Raw genomic sequence first — 24,256 nt, forward strand, 5'->3', positions numbered from 1 at the left:
TAAATACATCTAAATATAAAATGGTACATTTAATATTTAAATGTCACAGTTTAGATCATGTGTCAAAATCATGTGATGTTTTTGATCAAATCACACAACATAAACCCCAGTTTGACTTGAATGCCCTCATATTTCAAATATCCACAAAATCATTCCGTTTTGCACAAAAAAAATTACTCTACTGATCTATTTAACCAAAAATCAATAAAATAATCACTAACATTCTGTTAATTAAAGATAAACAGGTTAATAAATCTACATTATAAAACATCCTAAATGCACAATGGACTAATCAGACCTCAATGAAGCTAATAAACAACAGCCAAATTAGACTTCTTATTTTTTTTTCTGATGTGTGTGTTTGTGAATTTGAGTAATATGTTTAATAATACTGAAGCAGCCTCAGAAAAAGGGAGCCAATTGTTGACTTGCAGATTCACTGTCACTATACAAAGAAGTGTCATTCCTATGTGGGACAGATTCCTTTTTTTACCATGAAATATTTCTTGTCATTTTTATTGAACTTATACACAAAGACTTAACAGTCTTTAAATACAGCAAATGACACTTTTGCCCTGGCTTGCAGTTAGGGTGTGGAAAATTGTACCATCTGTAAAATAAAATTACATTCAAACAAATGCACAGGTCAAACATAAACATCACATAACATGCACAAAAAAATAAAATGTTTAAAACAATTACCAAATTCATAAAAAAAAAATAATAATAATAATATTGACTACCATTACTTTGGGATATAAAAACATTTCCTATGAATCATTACTTTGACTGTACTCTACTACACTCGGTTTGGAATTTAGGACAGCCTAAGAAGCGGGTGGTAATTCTGATTCTCAAATGTATAACTTTACAACCTGCAAAAGTTACAGTATACAGTAAAATTGTTGCCGCTGGTATAGCAACACAAATTAGGATTGCTGAAAGCACTCTTAAAACTGTCGGCTTTTTGAAAATAGGTGCTACTGCAAGGGTCTGAGTGCTCTGGATGTTTATTTTCTCCCACACTGCATCATATAACTAATCAGTACATATCACATTATGAGGATGCAAAAGACAGAGCAAATAAATTTTCTCTAGTGGTACCTTCCATTAGCAGATACAACAGCTTGAGATATTCAAAGCAGACTGTATGCAGCTAAAATACTGCCATGCAGTTAATTGAATGCTCTGAACATACAAACACGTGTCCATCCACATCCCTATGTACTACTATACATGGCACGCTGGAGGTAAACTGCTGATTAACTCGGACCCTGCTCGTATCTCCCCTTGATCATCATGTTCAGCAATGGACCAACCTGCCAAAAGATGTAACAGCAAAGTTTATTAGCTTCCATTTTGCATACAGCACTACAACATCACAAAAACTGCATTCAGACAATAACTGATAAATAATTAGGTTTTACTTGCACCTGTATATCAAGGAAAATAATGCAAGAATGAGTAGGAAATGCAGAGAACCTGGAGCATTTTAAAACTAAAACCCTTGATCAAGGTCAGACATTTCCAAACTAGGGGTTGTGACTCCAGATTCAATTGTTTTACAAATTATAATTAAGAAATGTCCAAGGCAAATAGGTAAAGTTTTTAAACCACATTCAGACCATATCATTTTTATTTAACTGACAAGCTGCACAAATGTAGCTCAGGAGTATCTTTCAGTAGTAATATTACAAACAGTTTTTAAAATGTAAATTGGTCAAGGTCTGGGGCTACAAAAAAAATTTATATAATTTATTATAATATTATATAATTTATCTGTTAAAATGCTGTCTATGCTCATTTTAATTTAGCAAGGAGCTTCAAATATTTCTGTATTTAGGTTAAGGTCAAAAGGCAGAAGGACTGTCTTCAGTGCTCTACTCAAGTGTTCAAAAATAGAAAGAAAAAAAACTGATTAAATGGTCTACTTTTCAGTACCTCATGTGGGTCCCCCAAGGCCTCTCCTAACATCTTTTCAATGTTTCTCATAATGGCCACCTTCTGATGGGCCTTCAGTGGGTACTCTATCCTCTTTGGAGTGGGTGCACCCTGAAAACAATAATACAAGCACATTTGACGTTTAACATGAGATCACATAATACTAAAAGGCTTATTTGGCTGGAATGACATAACAAGCAATTTTAAAATGAGCTTGTGAAATTTGAACGTGTGTATCCGTCCGAGTCAGGTTGGTTAAACAAAAAACTATGGATGCTTTGAACTACTCAGATGGTCAACAGGACAGGATTTGTGTTAGAATGTTTATGGTTTATTGTCTTTCTGTACTATACTGCATGCCTTAAATTGTCCTTTCGGGATAAATAAAGTTTTTTTCTTGAATTTATTAAGGTTTTTAAATGAACGACCATAAGTATGTGGACACCTGACCATTACTCTGATATGTGCTTCTTCTTTAAACTGTTACCACAAATTTGGAATCACATAATTGTGCAGAACATCTTTTTATGCTGCATAACTACAATTTGCAATTCACTGGAACAAAGTGACCCAAACCTGTTCCAGCAAAACAATGCTCCTATGCACAGGTCAGTGTAAAAGGACTTGAGTGGCCTGCACAGAGCCATGACCTATCCTTTCCTGACTTGAGGTGGAAAAAAAGAACTGCTAGGTGCAAAATCAGATGGACATGAATACCTTGTACCAGAAGTTGACGGTGATGGTTACTCCTCCACTTAATAGGGACTCAATGTGATGCCACCTGCATTATTAAACAAAAAGGATTATTTAAAAATATGTAAATGTGATAATTCAGTCAAAATACTTTACAGGCCAGCAAAAAATAAAAAAAGAATTAACAAAATCTAAGATGCAGAACAGCAGCCATGTCTACATTAATAGGGAATGACCCAATACCCAGCAAGAACTTTTGGTTGTATGAATAGTTGTTTGGGTGTCTGTTAATTTGGAAACCATATGGACATAGGGAGAATTCAAAGGAGAGATTGTGAATATATCGGTAGAAGGATGATGAGGTTGGAACTGCCAGACTAGAGGAAGACCAAGGAGAAAATTTATGGATGTAATGAGAGAGGACATGAAGTTAGTTGGTGTAAGAGAAGCAGATGCAGAGGACAGGGTTAGACGGAGGCAGATGATTCGCCTTGGCAACCCCTGAAAGGGAACAGCCGAAAGACCAAGAAAACGAACATAGGGAGAATGTTGGTATTACGTTGTTTGTAAAAGTTAAAATTCCTTAAATTAAAAAAAAAAAAAAAACACTGACTACATGACTATGGTATAATGTTAAATGAATTTTCCTAATACAGTACATTGTTGCAAAAATGACTTAAATATTAATACAAAACAGAAGGCCAGAGTGGGATTCATAGGCAAGTCGCTAGGCAAGCAGAAAACAGGCTGTTTATAAGAGTAAATGTGCATACATAACAAAATATCAGACTACAGCAATGTAATAAAAATATAAGGTTGAAAATCTGCCAAATGGCAGAATGAGATCTGTTAAGTGAAACCGGACATGATGCAGTTGGGATGCTGTGAAAAAAACATGTTACAATACACTATTATAAAACCGAGATACACCTCACTGCAACATTTCCAAAAGAAATTTAAACAAAGAAATTGCAGCAACAGTAAACGACATTGCAGCTACATTAAATTTAAATTAAAAGAGTCATCTAACATTAAGGTTCCTGCATTTTTTTTCTAGCTCAATTAAAATAGAAAATTGTATAAAATTTATTTTAGTATTTATTTTTTTAAATTACATTAATTACATTTCTTTTATAACTAATTAGAATTGTGGAACATACCTGAAATAATATTTAAGTAAATCATTTATTATCTCTATACATAACTGATAAGCATCCCTTACCAGTACATAGGAATGTACAGCACATCGCCTGGCCCAACAACAGCCTCATATCCAAATGCATTTTTAAATTTGGGAAATTTCTCATAATCAGGGTTTTCAAAGTCAACCTAGAATGCAAAAAATATAAAATTAGTAAAAATTTGAATCTTCCAATATTAAAACATACTTACAAAATCAAAGATTATAGAAGCAGTTGAAAAATAAAAGACAACTCTTACAATGTAATACACTGTCTTATACCAGAGTTCAATGATCAAATCTGATATGAGAGAAGAAAAAGGAGCTGGTAATGGAACCACATATTTTTACTACATACTACAATTTAGGTGATAACAGAAAGAAACTTCTTTTGAGCTATTTTAATTTTACCCTCGTTAAATATAAAACTTATAAATAATTAGTACAATTGTTTGCATTGACAAGTTCCTGTGGTAAAGATGAATAAAACATTTACAATATTGAAAAATAATTAGCTTCTCTGTGCTAATGCATGACAACACCTAACGGTTGGATATTTATTATTATTATTATTATTATTATTATTATTATTATATGTAGCCAAACGAAAAGAAAAGACCATGTTTATTTACAAATTTAAGATTTAGTGTCAGATACTACAGAGTAGTAGAAATACCTGGCTCTGCCTGTCACATGGATGATGAACAGGGTACGGGTAGAGACACTCAAACTGGTCAGGTGGGAAAAGGATACATCTTTTGTAACCTTTGATTTGTGCAAAGAAATTCTGCTGCTCATCATAATGTGCTGGTGTCACATTACCTTGCAAAGAAAACAATGTAATGTTACAATAATAAAAAATAAATTAAGCTACAGTATGTTGCTAAATGGATGATTTTGCACTATAGTAGGACGTTGTACCTTCCATGCCTATAAGTAGCAGGTTTGATGTTAGTTGACCCCAGTTTCGTTTAGTTTGCTGTTTGTTGATCCAGTTCCAATTGAATCCCAGAAAATCCACAACAATTTTTCGTCCAACTGTGTCATTAAGAGTTTGCTGCAAGTACACTCTAAGAATCAAACAATTTTGATGAATACAAAGGTCACAAAAGTAAAAAAAAAATAAACAGCCAGTATCCCAGACATTAAATTTCTTCTGTTACATTTTGTGTAAAGCATCATGTAGCCCATCATCAGTGTCTGACCACAAGACTGCTGAATATGACTAGTTGATCAAATGTTTCCAGCTGAGCAACAATGTTGTTTAAAACCCTGAAACCACTGATAAACTCATATCACTTCCATGTAAGCATAATTGCCAATCCAGGACCCATAAAATATCTGAACAGGAAAGGTTTTCTGATGGTTTGAAGCCATCATTCATATTATGCATTACATCATCAACTAACATTCTCATACCAGACAATTTCATGAAGAGGGGAAAAAAAGTTTCAGCAAGCCAAACATGAGGACAATGGTGTAAATACATTTAAAGTGTAAAGAACACAAATACAGTGCTCTATCTTTCATATAATTTTTTTAAAAGAGAAAAGAAAAAAAGCTTTAAGGGTAATGCTTGGGATTATTTTTAAATTAACCTGTTCATCATACTTTTCAAACCTGTATTAATTCCAGATCTAAAGTAATATATTATCATATATACAGTGGTGTGAAAAACTATTTGCCCCCTTCCTGATTTCTTATTCTTTTGCATGTTTGTCACACAAAATGTTTCTGATCATCAAACACATTTAACTATCAGTCAAAGATAACATAATTGAACATAAAATGCAGTTTTTAAATGATGGTTTTTTATTATTTAGGGAGGAAAAAAAATCCAAACCTACATGGCCCTGTGTGAAAAAGTGATTGCCCCCCTTGTTAAAAAATAACTTAACTGTGGTTTATCACACCTGAGTTCAATTTCTGTAGTCACCCCCAGGCCTGATTACTGCCACACCTGTTTCAATCAAGAAATCACTTAAATAGGAGCTACCTGACACAGAGAAGTAGACCAAAAGCACCTCAAAAGCTAGACATCATGCCAAGATCCAAAGAAATTCAGGAACAAATGAGAACAAAAGTAATTGAGATCTATCAGTCTGGTAAAGGTTATAAAGCCATTTCTAAAGCTTTGGGACTCCAGCGAACCACAGTGAGAGCCATTATCAAATTCAAATTTTATTTGTCACATACACAGTCATACACAGTACGAAATGTAGTGAAATGCTTATCCACAAATGGCAAAAACATGGAACAGTGGTGAACCTTCCCAGGAGTGTCCGGCCGACCAAAATTACCCCAAGAGCGCAGAGACAACTTATCCAAGAGGCCACAAAAGACCCCAGGACAACATCTAAAGTACTGCAGGCCTCACTTGCCTCAATTAAGGTCAGTGTTCACGACTCCACCATAAGAAAGAGACTGGGCAAAAATGGCCTGCATGGCAGATTTCCAAGGCGCAAACCACTTTTAAGCAAAAAGAACATACAGGCTTGTCTCAATTTTGCTAAAAAACATCTCAATGATTGCCAAGACTTTTGGGAAAATACCCTGTGGACAAAAGTTGAACTTTTTGGAAGGTGCGTGTCCCGTTAAATCTGTCGTGAAAAGTAACACAGCATTTCAGAAAAAGAACATCATACCAACAGTAAAATATGGTGGTGGTAGTGTGATGGTCTGGGGTTGTTTTGCTGCTTCAGGACCTGGATGGCTTGCTGTGATAGATGGAACCATAAATTCTACTGTCTACCAAAAAATCCTGAAGGAGAATGTCCGGCCATCTGTTCGTCAACTCAAGCTGAAGCGATCTTGGGTGCTGCAGCAGGACAATGACCCAAAACACACCAGCAAATCCACCTCTGAATGGCTGAAGAAAAACAAAATGAAGACTTTGGAGTGGCCTAGTCAAAGTCCTGACCTGAATCCTATTGAGATGTTGTGGCATGACCTTAAAAAGGCGGTTCATGCTAAAAAACCCTCAAATAAAGCTGAATTACAACAATTCTGCACAGATGAGTGGGCCAAAATTCCTCCAGAGCGCTGTAAAAGATTTGTTGCAAGTTATCGCAAACGCTTGATTGCAGTTATTGCTGCTAAGGGTGGCCCAACCAGTTATTAGGTTCAGGGGGCAATTACTTTTTCACACAGGGTTTGGATTTTTTTTCTCCCTAAATAATAAAAACCATCATTTAAAAACTGCATTTTGTGTTTGTGTTACCTTTGACTAATAGTTAAATGTGTTTGATGATCAGAAACATTTTGTGTGACAAACATGCAAAAGAATAAGAAATCAGGAAGGGGGCAAATAGTTTTTTACACCACTGTATGTTAATGTTGACTTAATGAAATTGTGCAGTGCTTGAGAGTAGTTTGAGACTGTAGGAAAATTATTCAGGTAAATATTATATTGTATGTATATATATGTACACTCACCTAAATGTTTATTAGTAACACCTGTTCAATTTCTCATTAATGCAATTATCTAATCAACCAATCACATGGCAGTTGCTTCAATGCATTTAGGGGAGTGGTCCTGGTCAAGCCAATCCTGAACTCCAAACTGAATGTCAGAATGGGAAAGAAAGGTGATTTAGGCAATTTTGAGCGTGGCCTGATTGTTGGTGGCAGACGGGCCCGTCTGAGTATTTCACAATCTGTTCAGTTACTGGGATTTTCACGCACAACCATTTCTAGGGTGTACACAAAAGTGTGTGAAAAGGGAAAACATCCAGTATGCGGCAGTCCTGTGGGCGAAAATGCCTTGTTGATGCTAGAGGTCAGAGGAGAATGGGCCGACATCAAGCTGATAGAAGAGCAACTTTGACTGAAATAACCACTCGTTACAAACGAGTTATGCAGCAAAGCCTTTGTGAAGCCACAACACGCACAACCTTGAGCCGGATAGGCTACAACAGCAAAAGACCCCACCGGGTACCACTCATCTCCCCTACAAATAGGAAAAAGAGGCTACAATTTGCACCAGCTCACCAAAATTGGACAGTTGAAGCCTGGTGTGATGAGTCTCGATTTCTGTTTAGACATTCAAATGGTAGAGTTAGAATTGGGCGTAAACAGAATGAGAACATGGATCAATCATGCCTTGTTACCACTATGCAGGCTGGTGGTGGTGGTGTAATGGTGTGGGGGATGTTTTCTTGGCACACTTTAGGCCCCTTAGTGCCAATTGGGCACGGTTTAAATGCCACGGGCTACCTGAGCATTGTTTCTGACCATGTCCATCCCTTTATGACCACCATGTACCCATCCTCTGATGGCTACTTCCAGCAGGATAATGCACCATGTTACAAAGCTCGAATCATTTCAAATTGATTTCTTAAACATCACAATGAGTTCACTGTACTAAAATGGCCCCCACAGTCACCAGATCTCAACCCAATAGAGCATCTTTGGGATGTGGTGGAACGGGAGCTTTATGCCTGGATGTGCATCCCACAAATCTCCATCAACTGGAAGATGCTATCCTATCAATATCAGACGACATTTCTAAAGAATGCTTTCAGCACCTTGTTGAATCAATGCCACGTAGAATTAAGGCAGTTCTAAAGGCAAAAGGGGGTCAAACACCATATTAGTATGGTGTTCCTAATAATCCTTTAGGTGAGTGTATATATATATAAAAAAAACACTACTCCACCATTCTGCCTTATAAACATGTACATTCACAACTAGAATGTTTCCAACCCGTGTTAAAGCATTTATTTTAAATTAGCAAAATTTACCAAGAAAATCAGCACTCCCTGGAAATATAACTAGTAATTTATAAAGTATCAAAGACCATCTAAAAGAAAGGTGTTCTAAATAAAATATAGAATATCCCAACTGAATTCAAACAATCACATTGTAATAATCACAAATTATTTTCATATAAAAAGATAGATTATAAATCAGACATATTGTGATGGCGGATTGCTAAATGTTTTGCGGCAGAAGGGAGAATCGAGCAGAGTGAAACAGGGTTCTATCATCATATTCCCTGAGCTCAGGGAAAATGATGCCAAATGTTGCCTGACCCAGACAAGGATGAGAGGACAGATACTACTAACATTAGACCGCTGAGCTAAAATCTACCCCACATATGCACATGCTGTACTACATAAAATACCAAGCTGTTTATGAGTACTGATCATATGCCAGCATTTAAATGTTATATTGGAGCATATGTAATATTCCAGAAAGTAAAATGTATAAATAACAGGTTTTAAACATTCGGTGTTCCTAGAACCTCTCTAATATTCTGGCTATGCACTGACACATCACAACAACATGTCTAAATCAGTGGCACAGAAGTTAAATCAGTGCATGAAAATGTTTGTGTTCTTTTTGCCTGTTAGATTGCTGATGCATAGTTGTGATTACATTTCCTTTATTGGATTTCACTTACCTCAACACATTCCACAAGTTTGCATACCCACTGTTACAGCAAATTTCCCTATAGGCTCTAACACAAACTTGTGAATTTAACTTACCCACAAAATTTGTTTACATCAGAACACATACAACCCTTTTTTTTACATTCTAAACACCACCAATAAACATATTTTAGCCACTGATTTTGTAAGTACAGGATAAATTATTCATTAACCTACCTCTGTCTTCCATCCAGCTCCTCTGTTTGACGCATCCTTTCTACAAACTCTGAAAACTTCATCTCTACTCTGTGTGACTTTGGCACAAAGTTCGAAAAGTTTGACATTTTCTTCTCATCATAATATAAGAATCTGTGGTTTTCAGAAATGTATACAGAAAAGTCCCCATTTCCAATGTTCTCTTGCAAATAGCTGATGTCCCATTTAAGTGCTGGATGCACCAAGTTGGTATCCGTTAACACGACAGGTTCCTATAAAAAAATAAAATAGCAGCATTAATATGTGTAAACTTGTACATGTTATGGATTGTTGGGGACCACCCCCATTAGTGTACTCAAAATAAAATTTTTTTATTTTTTTTAGATTTCATCCTACATCCCACTAAATGACTTCTAAATCCATAATATTTAATAATGTGTTATAGGTCAACAAAATACAATCAGAATTTAAACAGTGGTGCAAAACCAGCTTAGCATCAGTTAAATCATGGAAGAGTACTCCAACATACTGTAAATGCTTTCTAGGTGAGCCAGGCTTGTTTTACCCACCCCAGCTAATCATTGCCAAAATTCTTGAAAGAAGCTAATCCTAGGCACTGTTCAGTTATTATGATTACATACATTGTTCATTATTTGTTCTTTTATTTCATTTTTTTTTGCTTTATAAATCTGTTACCTCAGTGGAATAACTGGTGCAAATTTCAAGACAATACCATCTTAATTTGGCATAATTCCAAAATATACTTAAAACACGAGTAAGCCATGTCTGGGCAGTTGATATAAATTTTTGCTCATAATGTATTTGAATGTCTTAAATTGTGCTTTATTTTGCATTTCACATCTTCTAGAGCTTTATATAATACTTTAAGTATGTGCTTTTTCTGTAATTAGTTAATTATTACCTTTGTAGAATTGCTTGAGCAATCTGCTTGCCAGGAGAGAAAAAAATCAAGTCATGCCAAGTCACCTTTACAAAAAATTTATACCCTTTAAAAGGTATGACGACGTGCAATTTTATTGTTTCTGCAGTCTGCTATTAGAGCAGGAGCTACAATCACTAAAGCCAGACGGCAAAGAGCAAAAAAACAGGTCATATCTAATGGAACAAACTGAGCAGGGAGCCAGTTGTTTTCCTAGTTTAAAAGAGCCTATTAAAATTATATATATATATATATATATATATATATATGATAATATATAACATTTTACCTTAGCACATAATTTACACATCAGTGCCAATGATATGTTTTAAATATAGACTATAGACTATAACCAGTACACCAGCCACCTGTTCTCATCATGAACCATCAGTTACTTGCAGTACCCAAGTACACACCTGTACACACATTTCCCCAGAACTTGAATTGGAAGAATGGTTTTGCTGGCTGCTACTATACATATTTTATCACTTAGCATGTGCATCCTCTTCTACAAAACATTTATCTGTTTATGATTTGAGGAAGTCTCTAAACCACACCTTGCATGAGTCATAACTTACTTTCCATACTTTACAACTGAGCCCGATAGAAGAAGAAAATGTAATCAATCAGAAGAATGTAAAGAGTGAAAATGATAAAGGCTAACTAAAGGAGATATTACAGCACCTGCTAAATATCATTATAAAAAAAATTGCAGCATGTATCACATGTATTGAAGGATTTTTTATTCTTTATACTTAAATTTGGCAATGAATTCAAGATTCTAACGTTCAGTATTTTTCCCCATTTTGCTCCTTTTTTACTCTGCTTCCAACACAACAACCTGCCTAATATGTATGCCATCCCTTTGTGCCAGTGTAACACATAATAAATGTTTATTATTTTTACTTTTATTTCACCTGTCTGTGGTTTTAATATTATACCTGATACCAGTATACAAATGTTCCAAATAATGCAAATATCCACCCATGTTTATTCTGTACACACTATATCATACAGACATATATGTACACATGTATTTTAGGTTGAGCATCTTATCTTTCTGACATGTCTTCTCCACTGCACAAAATGTACATCACTATATATTACCTTATATACCCCATGCTTCTTACTTACTGCACCTTCTGTACATAAGACACTCCAACTGCTGTACATATAGACCCATAACCTCATTTTACCACATCTGGTTAGATGTTCACTGCATTTCATTGGCTTTGTAAGTTGAATCTAGTCCTCTCTTAACTAATTTAATCTAATCTGAACTAATTTGACATAAATACAAATATATATATATATATATATATATATATATATATATATATAGTGTATTTGAAAAAGTGTATAAAACTGTCTGTAGCCTAGTTAAAAAAAAAATCTGATAGCATACTAGATTTGAAACACATGGTGTTAAATACCGAGAACTTCAGGAGAAGGAAGACCTGCTGTAAAAATATTTAATTTAGAGGATATAAACAGGTTAATACATACACTTGTTTCCATAAAAGTCTTATAGAAGCAATCCAACTGCACATGTTTTTATAATTTATTTTTAGCACCACTGTTATGTAAGGATCTCAAATAGGTGTGCCAGGGTGTCCTTTTAAAAAGCCCTACCCAAATCTGTATGTGCTCACACACAGACATGTGAAAAAGACAGCACATTTAACTCCTTAGGGGTCAAGCTATATAACATTTTAAATTATAATCATAAATGTGATCTTGATAACAGCCTTTTTTATATAATGTGCTAAAAGATTTTCCTTTCTAGATATACACATTGGCTGTACATTAGCTGCCTTCGCATGTTAGATACTGAAAGTGTGTACGAAGGATCTGGTGTATGTATGAATGTATGCATGCATGCATATGTGTGTGTATGTGTGTGTGCGCGCGCGCGTAGTGCTACGTGACTGCAGGAACGTGCCGCTTTTCAGCTCAGTCTGTCTGCGCGCTAAACTCCACCACAGCTCTGCCAGAAGCGGCGCAGCATCATGATGGGAATTCCGGCTCTTTTTAATGAGTCACATCGTTTGATTCAGTTCCCACGAGTAAGAGCCGATTCTTTTTCCATGTCTCATTTTCTATACATTTTCAAAACTATCTAAGTACTAAATTGCGCAATTACATCTTACGTCTTTTTTCTAATTGACAAAACATTGTATTTTATATTTTAACCTAAATCCATAACGACACCACAATCAACTTGTTTTATAGCAGTGGTTGATTGCAAATATTTTCATTTATGAAGAAAAATATATTAAGTATATAAAATTGATTCACTAATGTCAGTCGATTCACTTAAAAAAAGGTTGAAACCCTTTCATATAAAAGAGGGTGGAAATATTTTTTTTTAATGATTTACTAATGTGAGTCGGCTCACTAAAAAAAAAGAGTTGTGTTCAGAGCATTCGATTCAACTGTTGTTTTGTTTCGTATAAAGAAAAACACACCCTTAAACCCTCAATTAAATCACATTTTCAATAACGTGTTTTTGGTATGTTTAATAAGTACAATCAGTAAGCTTTGTTTCTATCAGCAAGGTATTGTGTGACTCGAAAGCGAGGCATTTATTTGCACTTGCTCCATTAAACTGCGGAGGCGTGGCATCAAGCTCGGCCTGTTATGACTCCAGTAAGAGACACAAGCTCACATTATAGCATGAGTAAACACACCGAGCACATCCAGGGTACAGAGAATTCTCAGAAAACATAATTGTACTCAGGAATTACACCCGAATTAGTGTACAGCTGAAAGCGTAGTGCAATATCTTACACAATCACAATTCTTTCATTTAGCCAGCTACCATAAACAAACACACACACACACACACACACACAGTTGTTTAAAGCTCTGCTACAGCCACTAGTGATCAATGCAAGGTAAATAAAGAATGTCCTGCATATCTGATATTAGTTATGGTAAAAAAAAAAAATAGTAATGTTACTGGTGATAGAGAAAGAAAGAGAGATGTATGGGATCAAGAAGCACAGTCATGGCTGCAAATGTACAGCAGTTTTATCTGATATCTTTAATTGGCGTTATACATGTTTATGGTTAGTGATGAAAAGCCTAGCTACCATCCTTCTATACGACACTGTTAGCTAGCTAGTTCAAAACGAACTAGCAAGCTAACAGAAAATAGTCAACTTTTCACTTCACAATTTTACAGTAGTTAGAAGTTAGACAGCATTACCTCGTTATTAATTAGGATCTCTGCTCGGGGGTCGGTGTGAGAAAGCCGCGGGATCTGTCTAGTCTGGAAAGGGTACTTGCGAAGCTGAGAGTCATTCCACCCCGACTCTTGAACCCCCAGGAAAGCGTTAGCGGCGTCGCTAGATGTCGGCTCAGCTTCAGCCACTGTTGCCGTTTCCTCCATCTCTGCCTCTCCGCCCGGGGGATTGTCCTCGCTGCCAAGCTCGCGTCGTTTTTCCGGTATGCGCTAAAAGCTTTCGAAGAGGTTTATATACATAAATAAAACCCTGTGCGGCTCGGCGCTGCTTTGTTTTCTGCTGACGGGCTGCACGAGCTCGGAGCAGCGCGCTGTGTAAGCAGCTCGGGTTTGTTTGGCCCCACAGTGACTGAGCTGTGTTTTCTGTTCCGGCTGCGTGAAGCCAGACACAGTGACTCATGTTTTACAACCGAAACAGAAACACACGCACACACGTCGTCTTTGGCAAGAACTTTGTTTATGCAATTATGCGAAAGCGAATGTAAGACTTTTCTTTTGAAATCAGTATTATACGGTACTATTAAGTGCAGCCTAAAAATGAACCCTAGTACATTTGAAATATTTTAGTTTATTTGACTAAATGCAGTATGTAATACGACGAAGTCTGAGTGCTATACTTTTCTATTTGTATATTTTATTTTATTTTTTTTCTCATTTTCTATATTTTCTATTTTTGATCGAGAGAGAATTAAAAATTACATAAACTAAACTAATTAAAATTAAGAAATATTTTAAATGCTACAAGGAGCTTTTTTCCAGTTAACATCCCCCACTGTAAATCCCTTTAGGAGTATCCGCAGTTAAAAACGTAAACCATATTTCCATTAAACTGATCTTATCATTTTAATTCATTCACATTTCACACGAACATTCCATAATTCTGTTGATTGTGTAAAGCTTCTTTGAGACAATGACAGTTGTTAAAAGCGATTATTTTATACAAATACAATTAAATTGAATTGAATTGAATTAAATTGAATTGATCTCATTTGTCAGTTAAAACAATGCAGAAACAAACCAAAAAAACAACAACCAATGATCAAATAGTAAAAAAGAATTGAGAAAATGATCCAAGCTTTTTTCCTGTGTTAATCCCTTGCTGTAAATGCCTTTATTATAATGAGGCAGCAGAGTTGCGTAGCAATTAGCACTGTCACCTTACACCTCCAGGGTCTGGGTTCAATTCCCATCTCGGGTCTGTGAGCTCTCCCCTGCTTGGTGAGTTTTCTCTGGGTACTCTGGTTTCCTCCCACCATCCAAAGACATGCAGGTTATGCTAACTGGCGTCCCCAAATTACCCTTAGTGTGTCAATAACAAAGGGGTGTTGAAATGGCAACCCCTCAAGTAACTGCCACAGAAACAATGGATATACTCAGGGTGGGGAATATCCATCACTCGACGTGTCAGATGACATTTGGTCCATTCACATGAGGAGATCTTTCCACAGCTTCACCATGCTGAGACCTGCAGTTTCCAGGTGCAAGGACATGTCCTGAGCTATAGTCTATAGAGTCCTGAACGCACACACCAGCTCTATCCCTGTCTTTCACAGACCAGGGAAACTATTTTATAGTTGGACATCTTTATCCCAGAAACCTGACTATCTTCATTTCAACTTTGACTTGCAGGTCAACAAAAATGAAAAGTACCTGATGCAGCTCTGCCAAAGCCTGGGTCTGTACCTTGTTAGTGGTAGGACACAAGGAGACTCTTTGCAAAGGTATGCGCTCTAGTCACCTTTTGGCACCAGCATAGTTGACTTTGGTAACAGATTTAAACCCTTTCACTGTCAGCGCATTTGCTGTGACACCACTATTATTATTATTATTATTAACCTTTATTTAACCAGGAAGATCCCATTGAGATTAAAAACCTCTTTTTCAAGGGAGACCTGGCCAAGATAGACAGCAGCAAATGTCTCACAAGTACAGAAATTACTTAAACACAGACAACAACACGCATGCAAAAATAAATAAAATAATGCAAATAAAATAAAATAAATTTAAATAAAATGACAATCTAAACCCAATGTCTGATCACAGCCATATTACAAATTGAAGCAACAAGCATGCATAAAATCCAAACACTATTAGACATTTCTCTGGATACATTCACAGTAATGAATGCATCAATCTGGTTACTATATACAGTACATTCAGAGTAATAAATGCATCAATCTTGCAGCTAGAAACATAAGTCCTATTTTCATTAGACTGCACTAAATTGTCAGTTGAAACAATATAGAAACAAACATAACCAACAGAGAATCTCTAGAAGAGAATTAAGAAAGTTACCCAATCAAAAAAACAAAAAGAGAGTAAAACAATGCAGATTTATGTCTTTATGTCTTTATATAAACATACACCTTTATTCTGTACACAACATACAGAATAAAAAGGACAATATATACAAACATAACTGACTCTGAGAAGTTCATCGACACTAATTGTTTCTGGTAGCACTGGGAAAATCTAAACAAATCAAAATCTGAATTGGTGAACAAAACTGGTGACATAAAGAGCCTTTCACTTTAAATCACTTAAAACACTAAATATCATCAACAACAATAAACAAAATATTATAATTAAAATCTAAACAGAGTAAAATTAGTTTTAAAGATATCTCAGACTCCCCAGCACTCCCCCAATACTGAGCAGGAATTGTTAAAAAAAAATTACTTTAAAATCTAAAAAATCCTGTGGACATGATGGCATCCTGTATGAAATGACTAAATACACCAGTAAAAGAAATCCAGTTAGCTCTTCTAAAATTATTAGGTGTAGGTCATTTCCGTGACATCTGGACTCAAGGTCTAGTAACACTTGAGTGGAGTAACCTCGGGATGGTATTAAGCCGTATCATTAACTCCAGACTTATAAACTTTCTTATGAAACACAGTGTCTTGAGTAAAAATTTAATTGGATTTATACCAAATCGATCATATTTTCACCATACACACCCTAAGTGACATGAACGTTAACCAAAGTAAAACCCAAATATTCACCTGCTTACTGTTTAAATTAGATTGTTTCTCACTACTCCTCAAAATTCTAAAAACATCCATAAAATATTGTAGGGGTTCTTAAACTCCAGTCCTGAAATACCAACACTGTAACATGCCTACTGAACCTGGTAATTAGTTGAATAAACTGTGGTTGAGCAAAAGAATCATTATTACAATTGTGATGGAGTCTGTCTCCCGGGACTGGAGATGAAGAACCCTGAAGTATTGGCCCCACCTCAAACACAGCAACCACCAGACCTACTGTACTACAACAAAGCCTTCAATGCCAAGAGCTGTGATAAGATAAGAGTGACCTTACCCGTCCTTAACCTCACTTCACTATCAGACACTTAAAACTGTTCACAAATACTATTAGTCCTCACCAAATTATAATATAACACTACAGCAACAACATTACATCACACACTAAAACACACAAACACAAGCACAAAATAAAATGCAGTGCTATCAGGCCCTAAATTCCCACTAAACTGAAACTGACTACCTGAAGACAGTGACTAAGCCCCAACATGCAACACACACACGCTGGCCATAGAGACAGACTGCTGTAAGAAATTCTGGCTCCCTGCAAAGGAGTGCAACAGTGCAATAGCAACACAGTGAAGACATAACTGCTCTTTCTAGCAGAATGTAATACCAATAACAGAGTGTAGGTTCCCCCTTCTGCCCCACCCTGACGAACTGTGCATCCTGTTAGGTCACACTAAAGAGAGCTGTGTTCTAGCATGACAGTACATACAGTATCTGCCTGCCACAACCTGGGGGACAGCGAGTAACTTACCCAAGAACAACATGCCGTTTTAATAGAAATACTTTTAATATGTATTTAATTGTAACTTAATATTTATAACTAATTAATAATAATTAACTTAATATATAATGTATATGTATACTAATATTATAATATTATATATTAATATTATACTAATATATTCTGTATACAGGGGTTGGACAATGAAACTGAAATGCCTGGTTTTAGACCGCAATAATTAATTAGTATGGTGTAGGGCCTCCTTTTGCGGCCAATACAGCATCAATTTATCTTGAGAATGACACAAGTCCTGGTGATACTGTTGGAGGAAAACGTTTCCTGACTCGCTCCTCCGAAACACCCCAAAGTGGCTCAATAATATTTGTTTCTGGTGACTCTGCAGGCCATGGGAGATGTTCAACTTCACTTTCTGTCACCAGTCTTGCTGTGTGTATTGGTGCATTATCATCCTGATACACGGCACTGCCTTCAGGATACAATGTTTAAACCATTGGGTGCATATGGCCATCCAGAATGGTTCTGTAGTCCTTGGCAGTGATGCGCCCATCTAGCACAAGTATCGGGCCTAGGGAATGCCATGATATTGCAGCCCAAACCATCACTGATCCACCCTCATGCTTCACATGCAACAATCTGGGTGGTACGCTTCTTTAGGGCTTCTCCACAGTGTAACTCTCCGAGGTGTGGGAAAGACAGTGCAGGTGGACTCATCAGAGAACAATACATGGTTCACATTGTCTACAGCCGAAGATTTTTCACTTCCTCTTGCGTCTACAGTTACTCCTGTTGGATGTGGTTCGTCTTTCTTGGTGGTATGCTGAAATTACCCTGGATACCATGGCTCTTTATACATCACAAAGACTTGCTGTCTTGGTCACAGAATGCCCCAGCGAGACATGCACCAACAATTTGTCCTCTTTTGAACTCTGATATGTCACCTATAATGTTGTGTGCATTGCAATACTTTAAGCAAAACAGTGCTATTACTCTATACTATTGATTGATACTATATATATATAGTTGAAGCTAAATTTCTATATTTAATTCTAGTTGGTCTCAACAGCCTGCCCAGTACCATGTAGGTCTCATGATTCGGCTCCATGACTCAGTATTCAAAAACAGGCCAAATGTACCCACAGGGGTAAATAAAACCATTCTTTAAAACTGTCTAACTTGGCCGTTTATAATAATAAATAAATGTGACTTTTGTAGATTTAGTAGTAGAGAAAATGTAATGATTGTATTTAGAGACTCCAGTCTGGTTTAAGGATGAAGGTGAAAAAATCTTAAAAATCATCAAAATTGGTAAAGACATTTCATTCCATGCCCCACTGCAGACCTCAGGTCCAATAATATTGCAACATTATATTTAAAGGTGATATTTTCATACAACAGTTATTTTGTTTTTAAGAAAAATTTTAAATTATTGTATTATAATTACAAAATTATTTTGCAATGAGAATGTGTTTAGTGATTAGTGTATAGATCTAAACTACTAATGCATGTTAGGGGGGTTTCACAGTAAAGTTTGTTTGTATTCATTCTCAGGGCAGTTTGGTGTAGAATTTGGGTCTAAGTTAATATTTATTATAAATATGTGGTGATGTAAGGATACCATTTGGGTGTCACCATTTGGGTGTCTCTGTAGTTAAAATTTTAAACAGTCAAAATAAAAAACTGAAATCAAGTACTCCTGATTTGTATAAATGAATTAAGTAAAATTTAGTCAAAATTATGTCACCAACTCGCCATAGGAATTGTTGCATTTATTTTTTCATAAAGTTCTTTATAATGTTTTTTAAGCTATCTTGTTGCAAAGATCAAATTAGCAAATGTAGGGTTAAATGCGATCAGTCTTCCTAAAGCTGTTTAAAATGCTCAAGGTTAAATGTTAAATGTTGCCTGATATGTTTGTTGCCTTTTCTTATGTGATAGCAATGCAACAGGCTAGAGCAAACTGAAATTATCCTGCTATGGCTAGATTAAACAAAGGTAGTCTGATAAGTTTGTAAATATAGTACATGTGATGGACCATCCTGTTTCTTGCCTCCCAGACAGACGAAATTCAATTAAAATCAATTTCTCTTATATAACTCTTTTAACATTGGACATTGTTTAAAAGCAACTTAAATAAAAAATGCAACAAAATATTTTTTGTATATCATGCAAAATGTAGTCTATTTGTTTAACTATGACAGCTTATTATTTTAAATGACAAAAGTCAAAATGCAATTAATAACACCTTTAAGAATGCTAAAGAACACCTGCTCCAGAGAGCACAGAAGCCTAAAAAGGGTGACTAATAAGTGGGAGTGGATTTGGGAGAGGTTTCTGAATGTCCTTAAATGACCCAGTGATGAACCAAACTTGAACTCATATTGAACAATTATTGAGAAACCTGAGGATAGTAGTTAATAGACACTCCCTATTCACTCTAAATGAGCTCAAGAGGATCTGCCAGAAAGAATGAGAGATATTGCCTAATCCAGCTGTGCAGAGCTTTCCCAAGAATACTATAACTGCTGCCAAAAATGCTTTCACAAAACGCAGAATAACGGCTCTCAATACTTATCCCACTGAGATTTCAGCGTTGATTTGTGATACATTTACAGACATTCCCAGAAACTTAATTTTATTTTGTTATTAAGGTTATTGTGTGTTCATTAATTGCCAAACTAAATCAAGTTCACCTGAATATTTCACACGTAGTAGTCATTATACTTACTAGTGTGCATAATTGCAAAAAATAATTTATAATATAATATTTAAATAATTCATATATGAATACTTATTGCAAAATGTATCTTTTTTACGGTAAGTTCACCATTAAGGATTTGCTGGCTTGCTAAGTGAAAATAGTTCAAAGCTCAACGTCAGCACAGTAAGCACTAACACAGCTGAAGAAGGACTTCTGTTAAAAAATGCCCTGTTTTTCTGAACCTATATATACATAGTGTGTGTGTGGCCTGGACCTAGATTTCTGGCCTGAATTATAGGGCTGGACTGGCCCTGACTTGAACGCAGCTATTAATAGTGATTCATAGAAATTACAGCTTAAATTCATTAAATTTACTTATAAATAGAGTTTAAAAAAAAAAAAAATCCAAATACAGTACTGTGCAAAAGGCACACTGTGTTTTTGTACAAACTTTGTTAATTATTAAGTCAGTACAAAAACTGTACATTAGTACATTTCTGATTTCCAAATATTAGTATTCTAGCCAAAGCTTTTAATCTTACAGGAAAATATCTGTAAACTAGAGAAGAAAGCAGCATATTTATGACCATTTTCAAAAAAAAAAAAAAAAACCTTTTGGATTTTACCAGCATGAAAAAAGAAGGAGGAAAAGAAGCAAAAGGAAGCAAAGCACAGAAGGATTGTGGCTGGTTCTGCAGGATGTTCAGTAACACTAAGCAGCTAATTTACCTATAAAACTGCACAAATTGTCTGAGAATATATTTTAAGCAAAGGGTTGTCACACCAGTTAGTGGCTTTGTTTAATTAATTAGTGTTCACTGCTTGTTTTAAGACTATTTTTTGAGACATCCTTGCTGTGCAGTTGCACTATATTGCTAAAAGTATTGCTAGCCAAATAATTGAATTTAGGTTACAGGTGTATAAAACCAAGTACCTAGGCATACAGACAGCTTCTACAAACCTTTGTGAAATGATCTGTGAGCTGTTGTTGCTGCAAAGGGTGGGGAAATATTATATTAAAACCTATGGATTAAGAATTGGATGTTATTTAAGTTCATATCCTCATCAAGGCAAGGCGAACAAATACTATTAACAATATAGTTTTTTGCAGGTGCCTAATACTTTTGCACAATATCCATGTTATGTAAGCTATAATGTACTTTTCAAACCTTTTGTCAAAAAGAGTAATAAGCAGTTAAACTTTGAGGACCCAACAGCCAGACCATTTAAAACATTGTCCACAAACAATTTTCAGGCCACAGTCTGATCAAGCTATCTGATCATACTTCATACTCATATCTTCATTTAAGGTTTTATCCTGTTTATCGGTCAATAGATGGATGGATGGATGGATAGATAGATAGATAATCCATGTTAGATCACATCCGTCAGCCTGTAATCTAATGTTGTGAGTATCTGTTCTTGTTTTAAATTTTGCTATATTTTTGTGTTTTTTCCAGTTTAAAAAAGGACACCTATGCAGATATTCACACTCAAGACGCAGGTAACAACACATATTAAATGGTGAAGTTCATTAAGCTTTTAAAAGGAGCATAGTCTTACATAATAACATTATAAGAAGCTTAATTTAGTTCACCAGCAGATGGAACTCTAGCACCATTCTCACTTCCTCATATACTATGTATCTCAAATATATGTGCAGTTTCTCTAGATATCGGTCAAAGCTCTCGTGTCAACAGTTTGCTAAATATCTTCATCCTAAAATATAAATGATTAAGCCCCTTAGATTTTATCTGCTCAGCTACATTTTGTATATTATACATCTGTGCCTGAAAGTTTTGAGAAGGACACATATATTAATTAAATTAAATTAATTAATTTTCACAAAGTCTGCTGCTTTAGTGTTTTTAAATCTTTTTGTATATAATTATAACTGCAACTTTTTTATAAGTTCCAAAGGCTTTTATTGACATTTACATTAAGTTTATGCAAAGAGTCAATATTTGCATTGTTGATCCTTCTTTTTCAGGAACTCTGCAATTTACCCTGGCATGCTGTCAATCAACTTCTGGGCCACATCCTGACTGATGGCTGCCCATTCTTGCTTAATCAATGCTTGGAGTTTGTCAGAATTTGTGGGGTTTTGTTTGTCCACTTACCTCTTAAGAATTGACCACAAGTTTTCAGTGGCCAAACTCTTAAACTTTTGAGCATGGCTATACCCTAATCAGCAATAACATTAAAACCCAAAGCATTAAGGCCAGTATGGCATGTGTTCCATATGTAGAGGTAGCTGTGGCTCCTGGGGGGGATGACTCTACAAGATCCTACTGGGTGTGCTGTGGTGGCCAGCACCAGAACATTAAAGACCAATCATTTGCGTGCTGTGGGGTTACAAGGTCGAGCCTTCATAGATTAGACTTGTTCATCTGAAGCATTCCATGGATGCTCAGTCAGATAGATCTGGGGAATTTGCAGGTCAGGTTAACAACCTTGAACTCTTTAACTGCCAAACCCCCTATAAGGCAGACTGTGATGCACTGGATGTTCTTATACTTTTCTATTGTAGTCAGCATTTTTCAGTAATTTGTACTACATTGGGTTTTACATTGGTCCCCACTGCATCATGTAAGCCATCTTGCTTTAAAAAAAAAAAGTAAATGACATATTGTGAACACAACTGAAACTTTCAAAAAACCAAAGTACTACTGAAAATATTTTTAAGGGAAAAAAGAAAGAAGCTAGCTTACTTTATTAAACTTGTCACTAAGAACGGCTAATGCCATTGTTTCCTCTCAGCACATCCTACTGGCCCTACCTCTCTCTTGGTGGTATGTGTCCAAAGCTCCTAAGCTTCAAATCCTATTAGTCAAGCTTATAAAGAGCTATTAAATATAATTTTGAGTGGTTTGCTTATATGTAATTGCCGAAAAGTACTTTTTCCCCTACAGAATGCATCATCTCATAAGTCTGTAAAATACATTAGCATTTTTTAAATGATACACGTATATATGTAGGTTTTTTCTCAGAAAATGTGACATGAAGTGTAATTTCTGGTTCAGTGACATCGGAAATGATTGCTGACCTTCTGAACCATGTGAATAGATTTATACCTACATGTGTGGACAACTCCTAATCTTTATTTCCTCCTATTAAATGTCTCCAACAGCTCAGACTCACTGCAAATCTCAAATGGCAAGACAGCCTTATTTGTAACAATATATGCACAATATGGTAAAAAAAAAAAAAAAGAAGTAACAATAGTAATAATAATAATTATTGTTGTTGTTGTTGTTGTTATTATTATTATTATTATTATTATTATTATTATTATTATAAGAGGTTTTGCAGTAATGTTGAAGAATTTCTGAACACTTGATTTTTTAACGGCTGACAGGGAACTTATCAGACTTATCAAATAGTAGTAAAGACAGAGATCTGGTGTAGGTGCAACTTTAACAACTAGGATTTTCCTCTATATTATGCATGTGTAAGTTCAGTAGTTTTGTAATCAAAATCCTGGGTTTTTCCATGTTCAATGAGTTCATGCTTCCCTGATCTAATTTCTGTTATGACCATAAAAATCAGCATCCATATAAAATTATTGCAATGGACCTATGATTTTTTTGCTGAAAAGCTAGAATATACTGAATGTGAACTGATTAAACTCTCTATTTCCAATCATTTCAGATGATTGATTGTAACTTGGACAGGATGAATTCAAAATTAGCCATATCCCAGAAGAAGCACCTTGATCCGTAATGTGCTTCAGTAGCACAACTTTAAGTAAAACAGAGAGTGCCTCCAAGCATTAATGCATTACTCACTGAAGATTTAATTAGCCTTTTTAATAGGATATCACTTTTGCAGGATCTTAGTTTTGTCCCAGCATGCTACAGTAGGGCTGGCACTTCTGCAGGTGGGATGGAAGCTGGCAAGTATTTGTTTATGAACCCTTCTTGTCTAGGTACAATACTTGAACTAACTTCTATTCATCAAATAGTGTGAATCCATGCAAAGCCTTTTCCCAAAGTCCCTTTGAAGGCGACTGGCCATTGAAGGAGGAGGAGAGGGGGATTAGCTTCTTCAGCAGTGGTGCATTACCGAGGGAGCTGATTAGCTCGCCATTCATTGTTAAATCGAGCAAAGGAAGGCCCTAGAGGAGTGAAAGGAGCCAAATAGGTGGGCTTGGAATAAAACATCCACAGGA

At 35.7% G+C, this 24,256-nt stretch overlaps 1 protein-coding gene across 1 annotated transcript; it reads right to left on the reverse strand.

The window, feature by feature from the left end:
* Nucleotides 1–845: 845 nt before the first annotated feature.
* hif1an (hypoxia inducible factor 1 subunit alpha inhibitor) lies at nucleotides 846–13,955 on the reverse strand. The gene is made up of 8 exons (XM_053502358.1): nucleotides 13,554–13,955; nucleotides 9,424–9,674; nucleotides 4,736–4,884; nucleotides 4,491–4,636; nucleotides 3,857–3,963; nucleotides 2,659–2,722; nucleotides 1,942–2,052; nucleotides 846–1,319 (listed from the first exon to the last, which is right to left on the reverse strand). Exons 1-8 carry the CDS (start codon nucleotides 13,734–13,736, stop codon nucleotides 1,263–1,265), a joined length of 1,068 nt encoding a protein of 355 aa, XP_053358333.1. The 5' UTR covers nucleotides 13,737–13,955; the 3' UTR covers nucleotides 846–1,262.
* Between the last annotated feature and the right edge of the window lie 10,301 nt (nucleotides 13,956–24,256).

The sequence above is a fragment of the Clarias gariepinus genome, chromosome 8, assembly GCF_024256425.1.
Source record: "Clarias gariepinus isolate MV-2021 ecotype Netherlands chromosome 8, CGAR_prim_01v2, whole genome shotgun sequence".
NCBI lineage: Eukaryota > Metazoa > Chordata > Actinopteri > Siluriformes > Clariidae > Clarias > Clarias gariepinus.

What these genes read in the sequence shown, in the direction of transcription:
- hif1an (XM_053502358.1), bottom strand. Translation starts at nt 13,736, where the DNA reads ATGGAGGAAACGGCAACAGTGGCTGAAGCTGAGCCGACATCTAGCGAC. An exon ending in CTGTACATTCCTATGTACTG is followed by an intron (nt 2,723 to 3,856) that starts GTAAGGGATGCT and finishes TTAATAATGCAG; the next exon opens with GTGGCATCACATTGAGTCCC. An exon ending in CCTTGGGGGACCCACATGAG is followed by an intron (nt 1,320 to 1,941) that starts GTACTGAAAAGT and finishes ATCTTTTGGCAG; the next exon opens with GTTGGTCCATTGCTGAACAT.